Here is a 17,552-nt window from a genome sequence, read left to right as displayed (position 1 = left end):
GTGTGCACCCCTTTGCCTAACAATGGAGACTTTGAAGTAGTACCTGATAAGGGTCCCTGCTCAGGGTAATGAGTGAGAGCCAACAATGGACCCAGTGGATGAGGGCCAGGTTCCCCAGCAGTGGTGAAGGTGGATGAGGCATCACTGGATGTCTGGACTGCATAGGGTGGAAGAAGAGCTAGATCTTTGTAACAGTCATCCACTTCCTCAAGAACCAACAGCATCTGGCAGAAGAGTTTCTGGGAAAGGGAATGGTATCCCCCAAAATAAAACCCCTGTACATTTCCCCAGTCCCAAGGAGGCAGAGTGAAACAAAGAAGTAACCCGCCATTATAAACAATAAGAAAAGTCCTGCGCTTATCCAGTTCCCCACTTGTCCATTTCATTTGGAGAGACAAGGCTCCAGTTAGCTTTGGGTAGTTCTTACAGCCCTGGGAACCTGATGGTGCTGGGCTTTTTTCTTCCAAGTTGCACGCTACTTTGGGTGGAGTTGCTCAGATGCTCCTCACCCAATTTCATTAACCCTGTTTTATTGCAAGGTATTTGAGGGGCAGAGAACCCTCTCCGGAGACATGGAGTGGAACCTTGTTACTTTCCTGCTGCAGTTTACAAGTGTCTTGTTTACAATAGCAACAGAGGGTAGGGGCAGATAGCCCACAATTTAAAGGAAGTTACTTAATGTTGCTGTCACTTCCATGAAAGTACTGCACTTGTGGGTTGCATTTGCAGGAAATGTTTGAGATGAGCTAGGAACATGTAGATGCATGTTGCTAGAATTTTGTACATGGCACAATATGGAATAAATATGGATCGTGAGCCTCAAGCCTATAATTTCATCAAAGGGTTGTGCGGCCACCAAAACGCTCAAGGAGTGATGCCTCTGTGAAGCCTCAGTCATTGAATGGAATTGGAGCCCAATAATTCAAAACTTGCCAGGTGTTTACATTTTGAGGAGGACGGATCCAGGATCTGTATCACTTTGTGCTCTGCATGGTCTACAGCTCCCTCCTGTTGCTGCACTTTCTTCCATTCACATCCTTCACTCCTGTCCCTCTTGCTAGCTTCTTCCACCTTGACTCCCATCCCTCCTTCCCTACTGCCACCTCTCTCCTTCTATTGTTGCCCCTGTCCTCTGCTCCCCATCTTGCCCCCCACAGCTCATTCTATTCTGGTCCTTGTCCTAATTATTAGAACCATATAATTATGTATGGGTAGAAATCTCATGCCTGTGAATGACCAGGTTTTGACCTTGTCTGTCTGGGTTCTTGTATTGCATCCATCTCCCTAGAAACTGAATGCCTCCCTAGAATAAAAAACAATAAAGCCCGCTGGCAGAGGTTGTCTGTATGTGTTTTTAAAAGTAAATGAACGAAACATGAGTGCCAGAATACGAGAGACCTATTGCTGGAAAGCTCAGTCGAAGAAAAATAATTTGTACTGTATTTAGACCTGAATGTTGTGAAGCTAGTGGGGTGAGCTGGTGGGGTGAATATTCAAGTGTCTGTCTGCTGTGACCATTTGTTTGACCATGTGCTTGTTTGTTTGAATAGTGTGACAGTTTGACCCTGTGGGTGTTTGATTGAAAAGTGTGAATTCGGAGTGCTTTGTTCCAGGTGGGCCTTGAGTGGTTGATTGGAGGGAAGGCTTTGAGCCGGGCCACCTGCTTCGAGCCAGCAGCCTTATAAAAAGGCAGCCAGTTGCGAACCAAGTGAGCAGTGACCCGAGGACAGGCAAACAGAGGGAGTTTGCCTGTGGGGAGTTTGCACAGAGTGTTTCTGCCTTTCAGGCTCCTGAGAGAGTACATACAACATATGAGGAGCCTCTTCGAAGGAAGACATAGATAGCGAGTGATCAGCTGTTGTGACCTGCTCAGAATGTGCCATGTTTGTCTTTCTCCCAGAGGACAGAGGCGACTTCGTCTGTACGAAGTGCAAGCTGGTATGCATATTGGAAAAGAAGGTTAGAGGACTTGAGAACCAGGTATCAACCCTGCATTGCATCAGAGAAAATGAAGATTTTCTGGCTAAAAGTCAGTGTTTGGTTCTGGAAGCAAAACATGCTGAAGAATCAGAGAGTGCAGTGCAGAGCGAGGAAGAATATTGGCAGCATGTGACCGCCAGAGGAAGAAAGAGGAGAACCTATGTACCTCCAATGCAGCTAGAGGTGTGAAACCATTTTCAGGCTCTCTGCACAGGTACTACTGCGGAGAAGGATTTGGAAGAGCCCTCTGAGGGAAGATATCAGAAGGAGACCCCCATCGGCCAGAAGGCATGGGATGCATTGTCCTAGGGGTGGAGGTTCCATGACCACCACTCCCAAGGGTGATGATGGTCGGGGACTCCTTTCTAAGGGGGACGGAGTCATCCATCTTCTGACCAGACTGGGAGACTCGAGAAGTGTGCTGCTTGCCTGGAGCTAGAATCCAGGATGTGACGGAGTGTTTGCCAAGACTGATGAAGACCTCGACCACTACCCATAAGAACATAAGAATGGCCATACTGGGTCAGATCAAAGGCCCATCCAGCCCAGTATCCTGTCTGCTGACAATGGCCAATGCCAGATGCCCCAGAGGGAGTGAACCTAACAGGTAATGATCAAGTGATCAGTCTCCTGCCATCCATCTCCACCCTCTGACAAACAGAGGCTAGGGACACCATTCCTTACCCATCCTGGCTAATAGCCGTTAATGGACTTAACTTCCATGAATTTATCCAGTTCTCTTTTAAACCCTGTTATGTCCTAGCCTTCACAACCTCCTCAGGCAAGGAGTTCCACAGGTTGACTGTGTGCTGAGTGAAGAAGAACTTCCTTTTATTTGTTTTAAACCTGCTGCCCATTAATTTCATTTGGTGGCCCCTAGTTCTTATATTATGGGAACAAGTAAATAACTTTTCCTTATTCACTTTCTCCACACCACTCATGATTTATATACCTTTATCATATCCCCCTTTAGTCTCCTCTTTTCCAAGCTGAAAAGTCCTAGCCTCTTTAATCTCTCCTCATATGGGACCCGTTCCAAACCCCGAATCATTTTAGTTGCCCTTCCTACTTCTCCACGTGGGCACCAATGATACTGCCAAGAATGACCTTGAGCGGATCACCGCAGACTACGTGGCTCTGGGAAGAAGGATAAAGGACTTTGAGGTGAAAGTCATGTTCTCGTCCATCCTCCCTGTTAAAAGAAAAGGCCCAGGTAGGGACCGTCGAATTGTGGAGGTGAATGCGTGGTTACCCAGGTGGTGTCTGAGAGAGGGCTTTGGATTCTTCGACCATGGGATGCTGTTCCGGGAAGGAGGATTGCTAGGAAGAGATGGGATCCACCTAACGAAGAGAGGGAAAAGCATCTTCGCAGGCAGGCTTGCTAACCTAGTGAGGAGGGCTTTAAACTAGGTTCACCGGGGGATGGTGACCTAAGCCCAGAAGTAAGTGGGGAAGTGGGATACCGGGAGGAAACACAAAGAGGAGGGTACAAGTTGGGAAGTCTCCTGATTCATACTGAGAAAGTAGGGCAATTTGCTAGTTATCTTAGGTGCATGTACACGAACGCAAGAAGCCTGGGAAACAAGCAGGAAGAATTGGAAGTCCTGGCACAATCAAGGAACTATGATGTGACTGGAATAACAGAAACCTGGTGGGGCAGTTCACATGACTGGGGCACTGTCATGGATGAGTATAAACTGTTCAGGAAGGACAGGTACGGGAGGAAAGGTGGAAGAGTTGCATTGTATGTAAGAGAGTGGTATGATTGCTCAGAGCTCCAGTTTGAAACTGGAGAAAAGCCTGTTGAGTCTTTGGGTTAAGCTTAGAGGTGAGAGCAACAAGGATGATGTCATGCTGGGCGTGTGCTATAGACCACCGGATCAGAAGGATGAGGTAGACAAGGCTTTCTTCGGACAACTAACTGAAGTTTCCAGATCACAGGCCCTGGTTCTAATGGGGGACTTCAATCATCCTGACATCTGCTGGGAGAGCAATACAGCAATGCACAGACAATCCAGGAAGTTTTTGGAGAGTGTTGGGGACAACTGCCTGGTACAAGTGCTGGAGGAACCAACTAGGGGCCGTGCTCCTCTTGACCTGCTACTTACAAACAGGGAAGAATTGGTAGGGGAAGTAGAAGTGGGTGGCAGCCTAGGCAGCAGTGACCATGAGACGGTTGAGTTCAGGATCCTGACAAAAGGAAGAAAGGCGAGTAGCAAAATATGGACCCTCGACTTCAGAAAAGCAGACTTTGACTCCCTTAGGGAACTGATGGGCACCATCCCCTGGGAAGCTAATATGGGGGGGCAAGGAATCCAAGAGAGCTGGCTGTATTTTAAAGAAGCCTTATTGAGGGCGCAGGAACAAACCATCCCAAAGTGCAGAAAGAATAGCAAATATGGCAGGCGACCAGCTTGGCTTAACAGTGAAATCTTCAGTGATCTTAAACTCAAAAAGGAAGCTTACAAGAAGTGAAAATTTGGACAGATGACTAGTGAGGAGTATAAAAATATTGCTAGAGCATGCAGGGATGTAATCAGGAAGGACAAGGCACAATTGGAGTTGCAGCTAGCAAGAGATGTGAAGGGTAACAAGAAGGGTTTCTACAGGTATGTTAGCAACAAGAAGGTCAGGGAAAGTGTGGGACCCTTACTAAACTGGGGAGGCAACATAGTGACAGATGATGTGGAAGAAGCTGAAATACTCACTGCTTTTTTTGCCTCGGTCTTCACAGACAAGGTCAGCTCCCAGACTGCTGCACTGGGCAACACAGTGTGGGGAGGAGGTGAGCAGCCCTCAGTGGTGAAAGAATAGGTTAAGGACTATTTAGAAAAGCTGGACATGCATAAGTCCATAGGTCCAGATCTGATGCATCCGAGGGTGTTGAGGGAGTTGGCTGATATGATTGCAGAGCCATTGGCCATTATCTTTGAAAATTCGTGTCGGGGGAGGTCCCGGACAATTGGAAAAAGGCAAATACAGTGCCCATATTTAAAAAAGGAAGAAAGAGAACCTGGAGAACTAAAGACCAGTCAGCCTCACTTCAGTCCCTGGCAAAATCCTGGAGCAGGTCCTCAAAGAATCCATTTTGAAGCACTTGGATGAGAGGAAGGTGATCAGGAACAGTCAACATGGATTCACTAAGGGCAAGTCATGCCTGACCAACTTGATTGCCTTCTATGATGAGATAACTGGCTCTGTGGATATGGGGAAAGCGGTGGATGTGATATATCTTGATTTAGCAAAGCTTTTGATAACGGTCTCCCACAGTATTCTTGCCAGCAAGTTAAAAAAGTATGGATTCAATGAATGGACTGTAAGGTGGATAGAAAGCTGGCTAGATTGTTGGGCTCAATGGGTAGTGATCAATGGCTCGATGTCTAGTTGGCAGCTCGTATCAAGTGGAGAGCCCCGGGGGTTGGTCCTGGGGCCAGTTTTGTTCAACTTCCTTATTAATGATCTGGATGATGGGATTAATTGCACCCTCACAAGTTCGCAGATGACATTAAGATGCGGGGAGAGGTAGATACGCTGAAGGGTAGGGTTAAGGTCCAGAGTGACCTAGACAAATTGGAGGTTTGGGCCAAAAGAAATCTGATGAGGTTCAACAAGGACAAGTGCAAATAATCTGCAACATCCACCGCGTGTTGAAAAGGTACCAGTCTTTTATCTTCCAAGAGGTCTTGCTCCTAGCAGAAATTATTTATCTCTGAAAGTGTGTGGCAAGCAGAGGTTTAGAATTAAAGGTGATTTGGGCTATTGTCTCAAGTGTAATGGGTCTAAACTAAAGCGACATTTTGAAACATGATCAAAGCAAGAGTAGCTTTTGGTTGAGAAACTGAGGTGCTTATGGAATGGCATTCTCAGCAAGCAGAAATCAGGATTAGTCAGCATTTAAGACAGTGGTTCTCAAGTCAATGTACACGTACCCCTGGGGGTGCGCAGAGGTCTTCCAGGGGGTACATCAACTCATCTAGATATTTGCCTAGTTTTACAACAGGTTACATAAAAAGCACTAGCGAAGTCAGTACAAACTAAAATTTCATACAATGACTTGTTTATACTGCTCTATATACCGTACATTGAAATGTAAGTACAATATTTATATTCCAATTGATTTATTTTATAATTATATGGTAAAAATGAGAAAGTCAGCAATTTTTCAGTAATAGTCTGCTGTGACACTTTTTTGTATTTTTATATCTGATTTTGTAAGTAAGTAGTTCTCAAGTGAGGAGAAACTTGAGGGTATATAAGACAAATCATACTCCTGAAAGAGTACAGTAATTTGGAAAGGCTGAGAGCCACTGGTTTAAGAGGTTATGAATATCAAGCTGGAGCAAGTTAGAAACAAAATCTCCCCCCTCCACCCCAATTCATTATGGGACCAAATATGAGTAGGACAATTTCCTGAGCAGTGTTAAGGTTCCTGTAAATAGTTTGCTTGTGAAGGAATGTTAAAAATGTGACCTCTGGGAAGAACAATGAATCCAATTCTGTGAATTTTCAGACATTTAAAAAAAAAAAAAACAACAAAAAACCCCCCATACACTTACTAGTTTCTTTTCTATATTCAGTAGCTTTCTATGTTCTCTCTTTTAGCTCCCATCTTGTGACTCCACCACACTGGCTATATTTGTAGCATATTCTGATCCAGAGATTACTTTCACACTTTTATGAATGTGTCATTGTTCTTTGTCTTTTTTTTTATTATTATTATTATTACAGGTAGACCTTCATGTCCACCTGGATGGAGCCATTAAGCCAGAAACAATCTTATATTTTGGCAAGTGAGTTGTTTAAAAATATCAGTTTGCTTCAGTGTGTTTAGCTGGGTGCTTTGATTTGTAAAGATTTCCTGGACAGAGGCACCTCTGTTTAAAAAAGAAAATTCCTAGAATTTGGCCCTGTCCTTGCTGATTAGTCATGTGTTAGTTACAATTATAATACTTTCCATTAGCATGATTTTACCTGACAAAGATAAGGATTTTTTTTTACTGAGCCCTGCCAGCCAAACTGTCCTATAGAGCACTGTATGTCTCCACCCAGTTCTCAAAAGTTCACTGTCCATATCCGTCCAGGAAACTCTGCTTGAAATGTGCAAACAACAAATGGCTGTCACTAGCATGTCCTAGTCGGAGTGTAAACCAGCACTGTGACTGAGTGCATGATGCACAGAGCTGACCACTTTCTAGTAGTGTAGTAGGGAAACTGGATTGAATTGGTGTCAAATATGTAACCAAACAGTGACCTAGTGCCCGTCTCCTTATGCTCATAAGCCACAAACCAAACAGAGCTATAAACAACAACGTGAACAGGTTAGATGAGGAAACAGATTTTGTGGTCAGGCTTTCAAACAAATTTAGAAAGAATGAGTTATGAGTCCATTTCTAAATATATACATAAAACAGCGCAGTGTTCTGTCTCATTAATAGAGTTTTGCAAAGTGCAAACAACCCTAGCTCACCAGCATTGCCACCAGCTGTCCCTTGTAGTTGACTGCCAGTCCCTGGTCTGCAGAAAGCAATTGGCTGGGTCAGTTGTACTTGCCACACTACTAATGCTAGTGTTTGTGTTTTCAGCAGGGGTTTTTTTCTCTTAGCACTCAGTGTAAATTTTCTGTTTGATCCTGCATTGCCATCTCAAAACCTGATGGTATAATTAGGGCTGTGTAAATAATTGGATATTCAGTTCAGGAGCAGACCTGAAAAAAAATAGTTTTGGGTTGACCTGACAAGAAAATGTTTTGAAATTTTTGCCAAACTGAAATGTTGGAAAAAACGGTTTGTGTCATGTCAGCCATAACATTTGGTTTTGATTTTGAAAATTTTATAATCTGTTTAAATTTGAGGGAAATTCCAAAATGAAGAAAAGTTGAAACTTTTTCCTCCAGAACACCAAATTCGACCTGACTCTGTGGGGTTGTTTTTTGTTTTTGTTTTGGAGTGGAAAAAAAGGGTTCTGTGCAAAAAAAAATTGCCTCACTCTAGATGTAACCCATTGCCAAGAAAAATCTTCAGTGCTATGGCTTCATTGCTGGCTTAAGCAAGAAGGAGCAGATGGGCTCTGTAGGGGAGGCAAACTCTGGTTAATTGACACATACACTTGATGAGTGGCAAGGTAAATAATTAACAACTTGAGGACCTGGCTCTATAATTTTAAACAAGATAAACATAAACTTTCACACCTGGAAGAAGTTTCATTTAAAGATAAAGGACATTGGCAAACAATGCCAGATTTCTAAAGTATGGCGGAAATCCCTGTTATCAAGAACGTCATGATTAGGTTGAATCTAACAACCAGCCTTTGCAGGTTCTTGCCCATGTGCCAACAAATAACACTTCAACATAGTTGTGGGGGCTTTAGCCATTAAAGCAATTTCCAGTAAAAATGGAACAGATGTGGCATCATCTAAAATGGATGGATTGGAGGATTTGATAAAATATTTTTGTGTGGGGGAAAAAAATTACTTCTCAGGCCAGGACTAAGGTGCCTTCAGAACTTGCAATAGTTTCTGCGATGCAGCCAAGATAAATATTCAGAAGGTGCATCAAGAAAATCCTTCTCATTAATTGCTGGATGCCCCTTTGGTATGTTGTGTAAGAATTCCCCTTGATTTCACCCATCTATACATATTGTAGGATCAAAGGAGTGGGTTAAAGATTTCAGTGTATGGATAGGTATCCTGTGCATGTGAGGGATTCATTGACACATCTGACTCTCTGGAGCTCTTCTACTTCCTTATGGCAATGTGGGTGATTGGGTTGTATGGTTACCTGGGCGATTCTCTTGACTCTTGTAAATGGGAGTGTCCGTACTTCACCCACCTGAGGGAACTGTGCTTGCAACTTGGCAGGAGCCCAGGGCTGCCCCATGCTTGTATAAATGGAGGTGACTGGAGCTATTTTTATATCTACTGTAAAGCTGGAGCCTACAAAAACTACCACTCCCAACATATAGTGCTCAGTTCAGGGTAGAGCAAAAATGCATGCTGGTTTTTGTGCAGGGACAGCATTTTGTGGGGGCAGTCTAGGAGTCTGCTTTGAAAATCTGGCCCCAAGCATAGAATGCTGCTTGTGATCATGACACGAAAACTGCTTGGTACAGATCAAACAGCAAATAAGTAAAATTCCTGGGCGGTGATTGACTCAATTTGACTACATCCAAATAATGCAACGTTGTAGTGACACGTGAGAGAGACTCTGCATTGGTGCTCTAAGTCTTGTGTTTGCAATCCCTGCCTAGACTCCCTAAAAGCACAGGTTTGAATTCTGTCAGGCTTGACTGCACTCATCCACCTTTTATGGTGCATACGTTGACTTCCACACAGTCTAATGTGTCTAAGTCTTATATCTTTATATGTGTAGACGATCCCAAATTACCCTGCATCCAGCCCACTGTAGTTAAGTGTACCATAGACAGAGAAAGGCCTGCAGGAAGGATTTGAATGAGGATAGGATAAGGGCCTGTTCACGGGCTCAGGAAAGGCAGTGTTCAATGTAGGGCGTGGCTTGGAGGTGTCTGTCATTTAAACTGGACAAACGATGTGTCATCAGAGTGGAAAGGGCAATGTGGAAAGAGTAATCCTTAACGGTAATGAATGATGTATGCTGAGTGCCAGGGTTTTAATCTGTGGTAACTGCCTTTGCCATTGAACTCTGAACATAACATAGATTTCCTACACCACAGAGCAATAAAACATGTGTGTACATTGAGCAGAGGAGCAATATCAGTCACGCTATTTTCCTGCAGATAGGTTGTGTAGTTGGCTGTTGGAACTGGAGAAGGCCAAGTCCTCGGTAATGAGATCTGGAGTTTTTCCCCTCCAGCTCACAAGCTCAGAGACAGCCCGCTTTTGGTAGCAATGGAAGGGCTTTCCTATCTGGATGCTCTTTGATGGCTTCTCTGAGAAGGGGCTTGGGTGTCAGCCTTGGTTCACAGTGTAAAGATTTCCACATCTGAGAAACCACATCACAATTGTTGTCTATTGTTGGCAGCCTCAGCGGAAAGGTTAAGGATTGACCAGCTCTTGGAGACTAGCAATCGGCAATCCTGAGAAGGTTCCGTGGCTCAGTTTAGACATGTAATCCGATGTTTGTTGGCAGCTCTTGACTATGTATAATTGGGGTGGGAAATTACTTTCGTGAAATAATTAGGCATTTATGCTTCCGGGACCAGGAAGTACCAAGGCACCAGGAAAAGAGAGGTTCTGTTTTGGTTCTATTTCTTTGGATAGTTCTGGGTCTGTTGTTGCTGCATTGTTGATAGAGTTCAGTCTCCTCTCTTATCCGGGTGGGGCTCCTGAGGCATATTTTTGAGGCATTTTTTAAAAGACTGAGCTATCTTTTGCCTGTGCTGTATCTGTTCTGTGGAGAAATAGACTCAAAGCAGGCTTCAGCAGTATGGACTATGTTTCTATTTAAAGGTGTAACCCAAATCCTTGTCAATGAAATGTGTATTTATTTCTAGGAAAAGAGGAATTCCGCTTCCTGGCGACACTGTTGAAGACCTCTTGCAGCATGTCAGTTACATGGAGCCACTCACTCTCACCCAGTTTCTAGAAAAGTTTGCTCTCTACATGCCTGCCATTGCGTAAGTAACTTATTGCCTGGTAACCGCTGCAAGTTTCTTATCGGTCTCGGGCGTCTGCAAGCTAGAATTGCCAATTTGGGGCTTGAATGGTCCTGAGAATGCTTGCTTGGGAGACTCTAAGCTACAAAATGTATTCATTTCCCTTTACTATGATAATGATGATTGATAACATCATGGTATTTTATTTGCTTATCTGAAAAAAATCACTGGTTCCTGGGAAGTGGGGGAGTAGGCTTTTGCCCAGCTGGTTTAGAGATGATGCTGTCAGTCCTGGCACCATGCAGGGAGAGAAGCTAAATGACTCACTAGATAGGTCGCTTCCAAGCCAAAGGACTCTTGCATTCTAATTTCTCTAAGTGTGTGATGAATTTTCATGTGCTGGTGAGACGGGGATGCCTCTTGGGAAGCATTCAGACCCTCAGCAGGTCCACTCTCCCCTATCTTGTTGATCAGCAGCCCGTAAGTTGCTGAGAACTCATAAATCAGACTAATCCTGTTCTTTTCCTTACAGGGGGGACCGCGATGCTGTGAGAAGAATAGCCTATGAGTTTGTAGAAATGAAAGCAAAAGAAGGTGTCATCTATGTTGAGGTCAGGTACAGCCCTCACCTCCTAGCCAACTGCAAAGTTCATCCTGTTCCATGGGGCCAAGAAGAGTAAGTGAATCCATAAAGTGTAAGACTGTGTCAACACCGCACGCTGAGATCTGCGCGAAAGCCACTGACCAGCAAATGGAGAATACAGTTTTGCTCCCAGGACAGGAGGGAGGCAGCACACCTTTTATTTCTATCTGGAATTCAGTAATAGTTATGTGTACGCTTTTCCTTCCCCCCTAAAAATGTTCTTCCTCTGGTAACTGCTCCATCTGCTGCCCTCTTCTGAGGACAAATTGCCCCAGGGGCATTGTCTTGCCTGTGGGAAACAGCTGTTAGATTTTTGGCTTAAGCTGCTCCCCCTTCAAGAAGTCACCACAGTTCAGATACACATCCCGACCCCAACCACAATGTAACCTTTTCTATCAGCAAAGTTAGTGGGCTGAGCCTTTGGGAGCAGCCCTTGTAGCTCTCAGTCTATCTTTCTATGTCATCTGTGCTCTTTAGAACAGCATGTCGCTAAGTAAACCAGCACCGAGCTTTGCAAGAAGAGCTCTGGGATTTCTCACAAAACATGGTTTGAGGCGTCTGCTGCTTTTTGTGTCACACCACTCACTGCTGCCAGGATAGTGCAAAGCTCTGCATCTTAAGACTTTTTGGCCAAAAGGAAAAAAGTTCCTCTTCCCCAGCTGGCAAACTGGTTCATTTATTTAAAGAAATGCGGTGATCTAGCGCGGGGTTTGCGAAAGTGCATCTCTCAGGCCAACTTGCATCCCACGCAGCTCTGCAGTGCTGCCTTCCTCATCCTCCAAACAGATGTGGGTCACTGAGGACCTCAGTTACAAAGGAGGCTAGTGCTGCATATAGGTGCAAAGGGAGATTCACAGATGCACCTAAGGGAGTCAGAGGCCTAACCTGCTTAGACACTTTTATAAATGCTACTAAGGGCCTAAATACCTTTATAAATCTGGCCCTGAAACTACAGTTCCTGGCAGACCGTGCTCCCTCTTGCTCTGAGGGGGTGCAGTGTACTCCTTTTTTTTATATAAATCTGGCCCTTAGCTTTCTGGCATTTTGCCAGTGTGGTCACATTGGTTGGGCAGTGTTCGGATTCTCCTGTATTTTACAGCATACAGCAATAATACAGCCAGCTCAGTGATGTTACATTAGGGAAGCAGTTTCTCTTCCTCTGGGATTGCTGGGGTGTCGAACCTCACAAGCTTGCTAGCTAACTTCTAAGTTTTCTTCCCACAGGGGCGACCTCACTCCGGATGAAGTGGTTCACCTTGTTAATCAGGGATTACAGGATGGAGAAAGGAATTTCAACATCAAAGCCAGGTCTATTCTGTGCTGCATGCGCCATATGCCAAGTAATGTATTACAGTTCACCTGCTGCTCTGCTCCCTCCTTTCCTGACCCTTTGAAGGGTGTGTGAAATGCCTTGAATTGCGATCCTTTGGGGAAATGTTAGGGAAGCATCAGTTGCTCAGTTCTGGTTTGAATGTTGTCTCAGTGCCGTGGGAAGGTGATGGCTATTTCCCATGTAGGTGCTGGTGGAAGAGAGAGACGGAGGGAGGAGAAGACACTCTTCATACCCACTCAGTGATTTCCAGGTCTTTTCTCTCTGGGGAGGGGGTAAATCTGACATCTCCCCACTCTCAAGATTGAAGGATGCCAGCTCAGTTTTTCCTATTTCTGCAAAAAGCAATTTCTGACCAGCTTAGAGTTGTGCCCAGGTTAGTCAAAGTCACTTTGTGGGGTAGGGTACATGCTCTGGCGTATCAGTTGGAAGCAGCAGCTCTTAGAGCAGCAAAGAATGCTTTGTGGCATTTCTGTCTCTTTACAAATACACACAATCCATGTCAGGTGTTTGAACCCAAGAGAGCAATGTGTTCTAGTTCTATGGCCCCACTCCTCCCATTGGGAAGCTTTGAATGTCACTCTTTTGTTAGTGTGTTGTTGAGAGGGCCCCTCAGGAGGGAAGCAGTGTCTACGGTGGACCCCATGTGCAGGTGGTGGCTGTGTGGACTTGGAGAAATGTTCCATCGGGGCCTTTCAGGCTCACTGCATGGCTGCCTCTGGCTCTGTTCTCTCCTGGTGTTTAGTACCCCTTAGGACAAGATACAAGGTGAAAAAGGGAGAAACATTGGGCCTGCCTTGCAGAGATGAATTTGTGGATGCAAAATAGAGGTTAAGTGGAGTGGATGTCATTCATTTCCATTTCCTGCAGCTAGCTTTAAAATAAAAACCAAGAGCTGGGTAGACTGACACAGGACAGCTCCAGCTGGGGTTCAAGGAGATTGCTCTTTATAACTGGGATTCAGGGCAGACAGGTTCCTTGTGAAGAGACTATTAGTTATGTATTGAAATACCATGTATAATATGCCTTCTTCTAATTCTGGTATTAAACAAACCAAACCCTTGAAATACACTGCTTCAGTCCATACTGGAACCTTGTTCAGTATTATGCCCTTCCATGAGAAAGATGGGGAAACTTGAGCTCCTAGTTGAAAATGAAACAAATTTCTGGACTCCTTTGGGTTGGAAATGTGTATCAGATAGTGCTGTTCCCAGCATCCCAAAGCACAGTGTAGAACAAAAATGATCAGTACTTAAAAGCAGTAACAAAGATACCTGGCAGTACTTCAGGTAAAGCTGCAGAGTAGATGCTCAAGTTGGAAACATTCCATGGGCAAGGAGAACAATTATATAATGACTGCACTTCCGTTGTCTGGTTATGATGAGGGCTAACTAAATAACCTGTTGTTTCCATACTCTATGCAGGACCAGGTCCAAAAAACAGGTGAAATACACTAAGCCACGTTCACTAAAGGCCAAAATTTTAAATGTATGTAGGTGCCTGAAAATGCAGCCTGGCGCCTAGTGGGATTTCGAAAGGTGTCTAAACATTTTTGAAAATCCCACCAGGTGCCTATCTGCATTTTAATGCATCTAAATATCTTTTAAAATCTGGCCTTAAACTCATTGACTTCTATAAATAAAATACTTATCCACAGCCGATACCGTTATCTAAAACAGGGGTTATATGGTAAGTCAGCCAATTTTCTATATTATCTTGACCTGCTGCATTCTAGAAATAGCACAATCAGGAAGACTAGGAAACAATTTTGCAGTAACTTAACCCTTCATAAACAAAGGCATGTACTGACATTTTGAAATCCTTGCTGAACAGTTGCCTCGGGATACTTAGTAGATGGGTGGTGAAAAGGCATACTAGTAATGTCTAGCAGGTCTATATCTAAAAAGGTGGGAAATGATCCTATATGAAGTGATCCAATGAAGTGAGCTGTAGCTCATGAAAGCTTATGCTCAAATAAATTTGTTAGTCTCTAAGGTGCCACAAGTATTCCTTTTCTTTTTGCAGATCCAAACTAGCGGCAGGTGTTTCTGTATTGAGTGGTCACTTCCATAATTTCCTCTGGCTATCATCATAGACCTCATGCTCAGTGTGGTAGTGTGTAGACTCTTCTCTGAGCAGTTAAAGCGTGGATTGCTGTTACTTGGGCAGATGCAGTCGTTCTCTATTTTTCCCTCCTGTAACTGTGATCAGCCCATCACTTCCAAGCCACGAAGCACATATAGTTACAGAAAAACCTTTCAGGTGCCATTCCAGGCTGTGCTTTTAAATGGCCAATGAATGTGCGCCCACTAGGTTTGCCAGCTCATCTGTTTGCCCACATGCAAACTCTATAGTGTCTATGCCACAGAGCCCTTGTCCCTGAAAGCCAGGCAGTACTGCAGGTGCATTGTTAGGGGCCTTCAGCAAGTGTGTCCCCTGCTGTCTTAAGTCTGAAGGTCCTTCAGAAAGACTAAATGAGATGAGACACATCTAGAAAAGCCTCATGTTTCCTAGTCAGTTACTGCTTTTACTTCTCTCTTTTTAGAATAGTTTTTCATAACTTCTGCCCTCCTGTTGCTGCCACCCTCTGTGTTTCTGAGCTGTGTTGAATTTAATCTTGGAGCTGACCACACCTTTGTGTCTGCCCTCCTCTGCCCGTTTTAGTTTAATATTTTTAGAAGTTTTCTCTGATTTCTCCCTTCCCCCAAGAAAAATTAAACAAACCCAAAGGGCAGTGAGTAAGGGCTTTAAGAGGGAACTGCTGTGCTCCTCATGCTGTTGGCAGCATTCCCAAATTAAATCTGCCAGTGGAGCCTGGAGCACCTGAATTCTTCACCTCTGGACTTTTCATCTTTTCCTTCATTATCTCCTAAGAGAGAGTGGCATTTTCTTCCATCTCCAAAGCAGAACCGCTTGTTTCCATCCATTGGCATCATTGAAACTTGCTTATCCTCACAGCAGGCTGTCCATAGGCTTACACTTTCACTCAGGGAATCTGGATGGTTGTGTAGTCCTTAGAAAGTGGTTTAGATGAATCTTTTTTTAATTGCTTCCTATAAATCTAGACTTGGAGAGGAATATTTACAAAGGGGTAAGCAGGGATCTCATCTGGCACCTCCAGATGCACTGCTGTGGAAGAAAAGGCCTTCCTCACCCCCCTCCATAGTCAAATGTGGCCTTGGGAATAGAATCCTGTCCCTTGATGCTCTTTTTCTTATGCTGCTTCTTTGTATGGAAAATATCATTTTCTCTACACATGTTAAGACACAATGCCCCTGCTGCTCTGAGCAATGATTGCCCTGTGCCCAGCTAAATGCTGTTTTGTTTTTTATGTAGGTCTTGGTCTTCCCAGCTGCGTATAGGAGGAATGGTTTAGTTGGGTTGATTTTTTTTTTGTTCACGTTGCTGCCAGGTTAATGCCCTCAGTGAGTTGAAAACTAGAGTGCAATGTATGGATCGTTCTTCTGAGGGTTTGCAAATGGTGTCTAGAGCTTGGGATGGGTGCTTGTTTGCGTCGTTAGTACAAACCTCAGTACATAAATAACTAGCACACCCAACTGGGGATCAGGAGCGCTGGGTTCTAATCCTGGCTTTTGTCCTGACCTGCTCTGTGACCTTGGGCAAATCACTTCACTCCTCTGTGCCTTGGTCTTTTCATCGATAAAACAGGGATAATACTTTTACCTTCTTTTAGACTTAGCGCTATCGGATCTATGGATGAAAAGAGTGAAATAGCAGTTAACTCTTAGGATTATTATGTTTCTGCCATTGCACTTAATGCCCAGAGTGTAACTCCAGATGATGGTAGTATGGGTGTAGATCCATCTAGTGCATGACCCTTCCATTTTAAACAGGATCTCTCTGCCCACCCCATCCCCAACCCTTTTGTCTGACCTGTGATAATGAGAAAGCAGGGGTTTGCAGTTCTTCCCACACTATATAGTCAGGCACATACATTCTAAAGTGCAAAGTCACAACATAATACAATCTACTGGGGTTGACTCATGGAGTTTTGCTCTTGTCAAGGGCTGTAATGATAACGAAGGGCTCTCCCTTGGAAGGCCTAATAACCAGGGCTAAAACCTGTCATGTCTACCAACTTTACAGGCAGTGAGCTCACTTGTTGGTGGGGTTCTTCCTCTCTGGCTCTGGTCTGTAAATCTGGCTCTAGGGTTTTGTTGCTTTTTATAGGGCTTCAAACTTGGGGGAAATCCTGGAAATGAACTTAATTTTTCTATTCATAAAAACATAAGAACGGCCATACTGAGTCAGACCAATGGTCCATCCAGCCAAAATCCTGTCTTCCAATACTGTCCAATGCCTGGTGAACAACCACATCGGTTTGGACAAGAGCTCAGGGGTGACCCTGGTGGAATGTTTTTCCTGAATCCTGCTGCTCTTCTTTCCAGGCTGGTCATTGGAGGTGGTGGAGCTGTGTAAGAAATACCAGAACAATACGGTGGTAGCCATAGACCTGGCTGGGGATGAGTTGTTGGTGGCTGAGACCTTCCCAGAGCATAGGAAGGCTTATGAGGTTTGTTCAATTAGCTTCTTGAAAAATCTTGTATCAGTTTCTTTCTGGCAAGTAGTTCAGACCAAAAATGGCCTGTAGGGCTTAAAAATCATGTCTTAAAATTACTAGAAGTGTTTTATTGGCATAGTAGAAATATTACTTTTAATTTGGTTTTTAAATTAATTATAGAGTATATACAGGATTTAAGTATAAAGAGATGTGTTTATTTCAATGTGTTCCAGCTGCATTTACAATTTTGGTTCTTCAGCGTTGAGCTGGTGCACAGAACCACAAAGTGAAATTGGTGGTAAAATGATCATGCATTCAAATCTGCATGACTGCTCCAAGGACTGCATAGGGCTGCCTGCTTACGTTGATTTGCAGGATCAGAACTCCATACCAAACATGAAATCGGCTAGTGCATCTTCACTGCCTCCAGCTGAGTAAAATGCAGAAACTAAATCAAAGTTTTTTCCATTGTAATAAACTACGATGATGGTATTGGAGGAGATTTC

General features: G+C 44.1%; 1 protein-coding gene across 1 annotated transcript in view; it reads left to right on the top strand.

Moving 5' to 3' along the window:
• LOC102930882 (adenosine deaminase) overlaps positions 1 to 17,552 on the top strand; it is a 30,332-nt gene that overhangs the window by 2,899 nt on the left and 9,881 nt on the right. The window contains exons 2-6 of the mRNA XM_037915620.2: positions 6,709 to 6,770; positions 10,450 to 10,572; positions 11,084 to 11,227; positions 12,419 to 12,534; positions 16,934 to 17,058. Coding sequence (XP_037771548.1) covers positions 6,709 to 6,770; positions 10,450 to 10,572; positions 11,084 to 11,227; positions 12,419 to 12,534; positions 16,934 to 17,058 — 570 coding nt within the window. The remainder of the gene's footprint in view (positions 1 to 6,708; positions 6,771 to 10,449; positions 10,573 to 11,083; positions 11,228 to 12,418; positions 12,535 to 16,933; positions 17,059 to 17,552) is intronic.

This window comes from Chelonia mydas, chromosome 13, assembly GCF_015237465.2.
Source record: "Chelonia mydas isolate rCheMyd1 chromosome 13, rCheMyd1.pri.v2, whole genome shotgun sequence".
NCBI lineage: Eukaryota > Metazoa > Chordata > Testudines > Cheloniidae > Chelonia > Chelonia mydas.
This window is presented reverse-complemented; position numbering and strand designations above follow the sequence as displayed.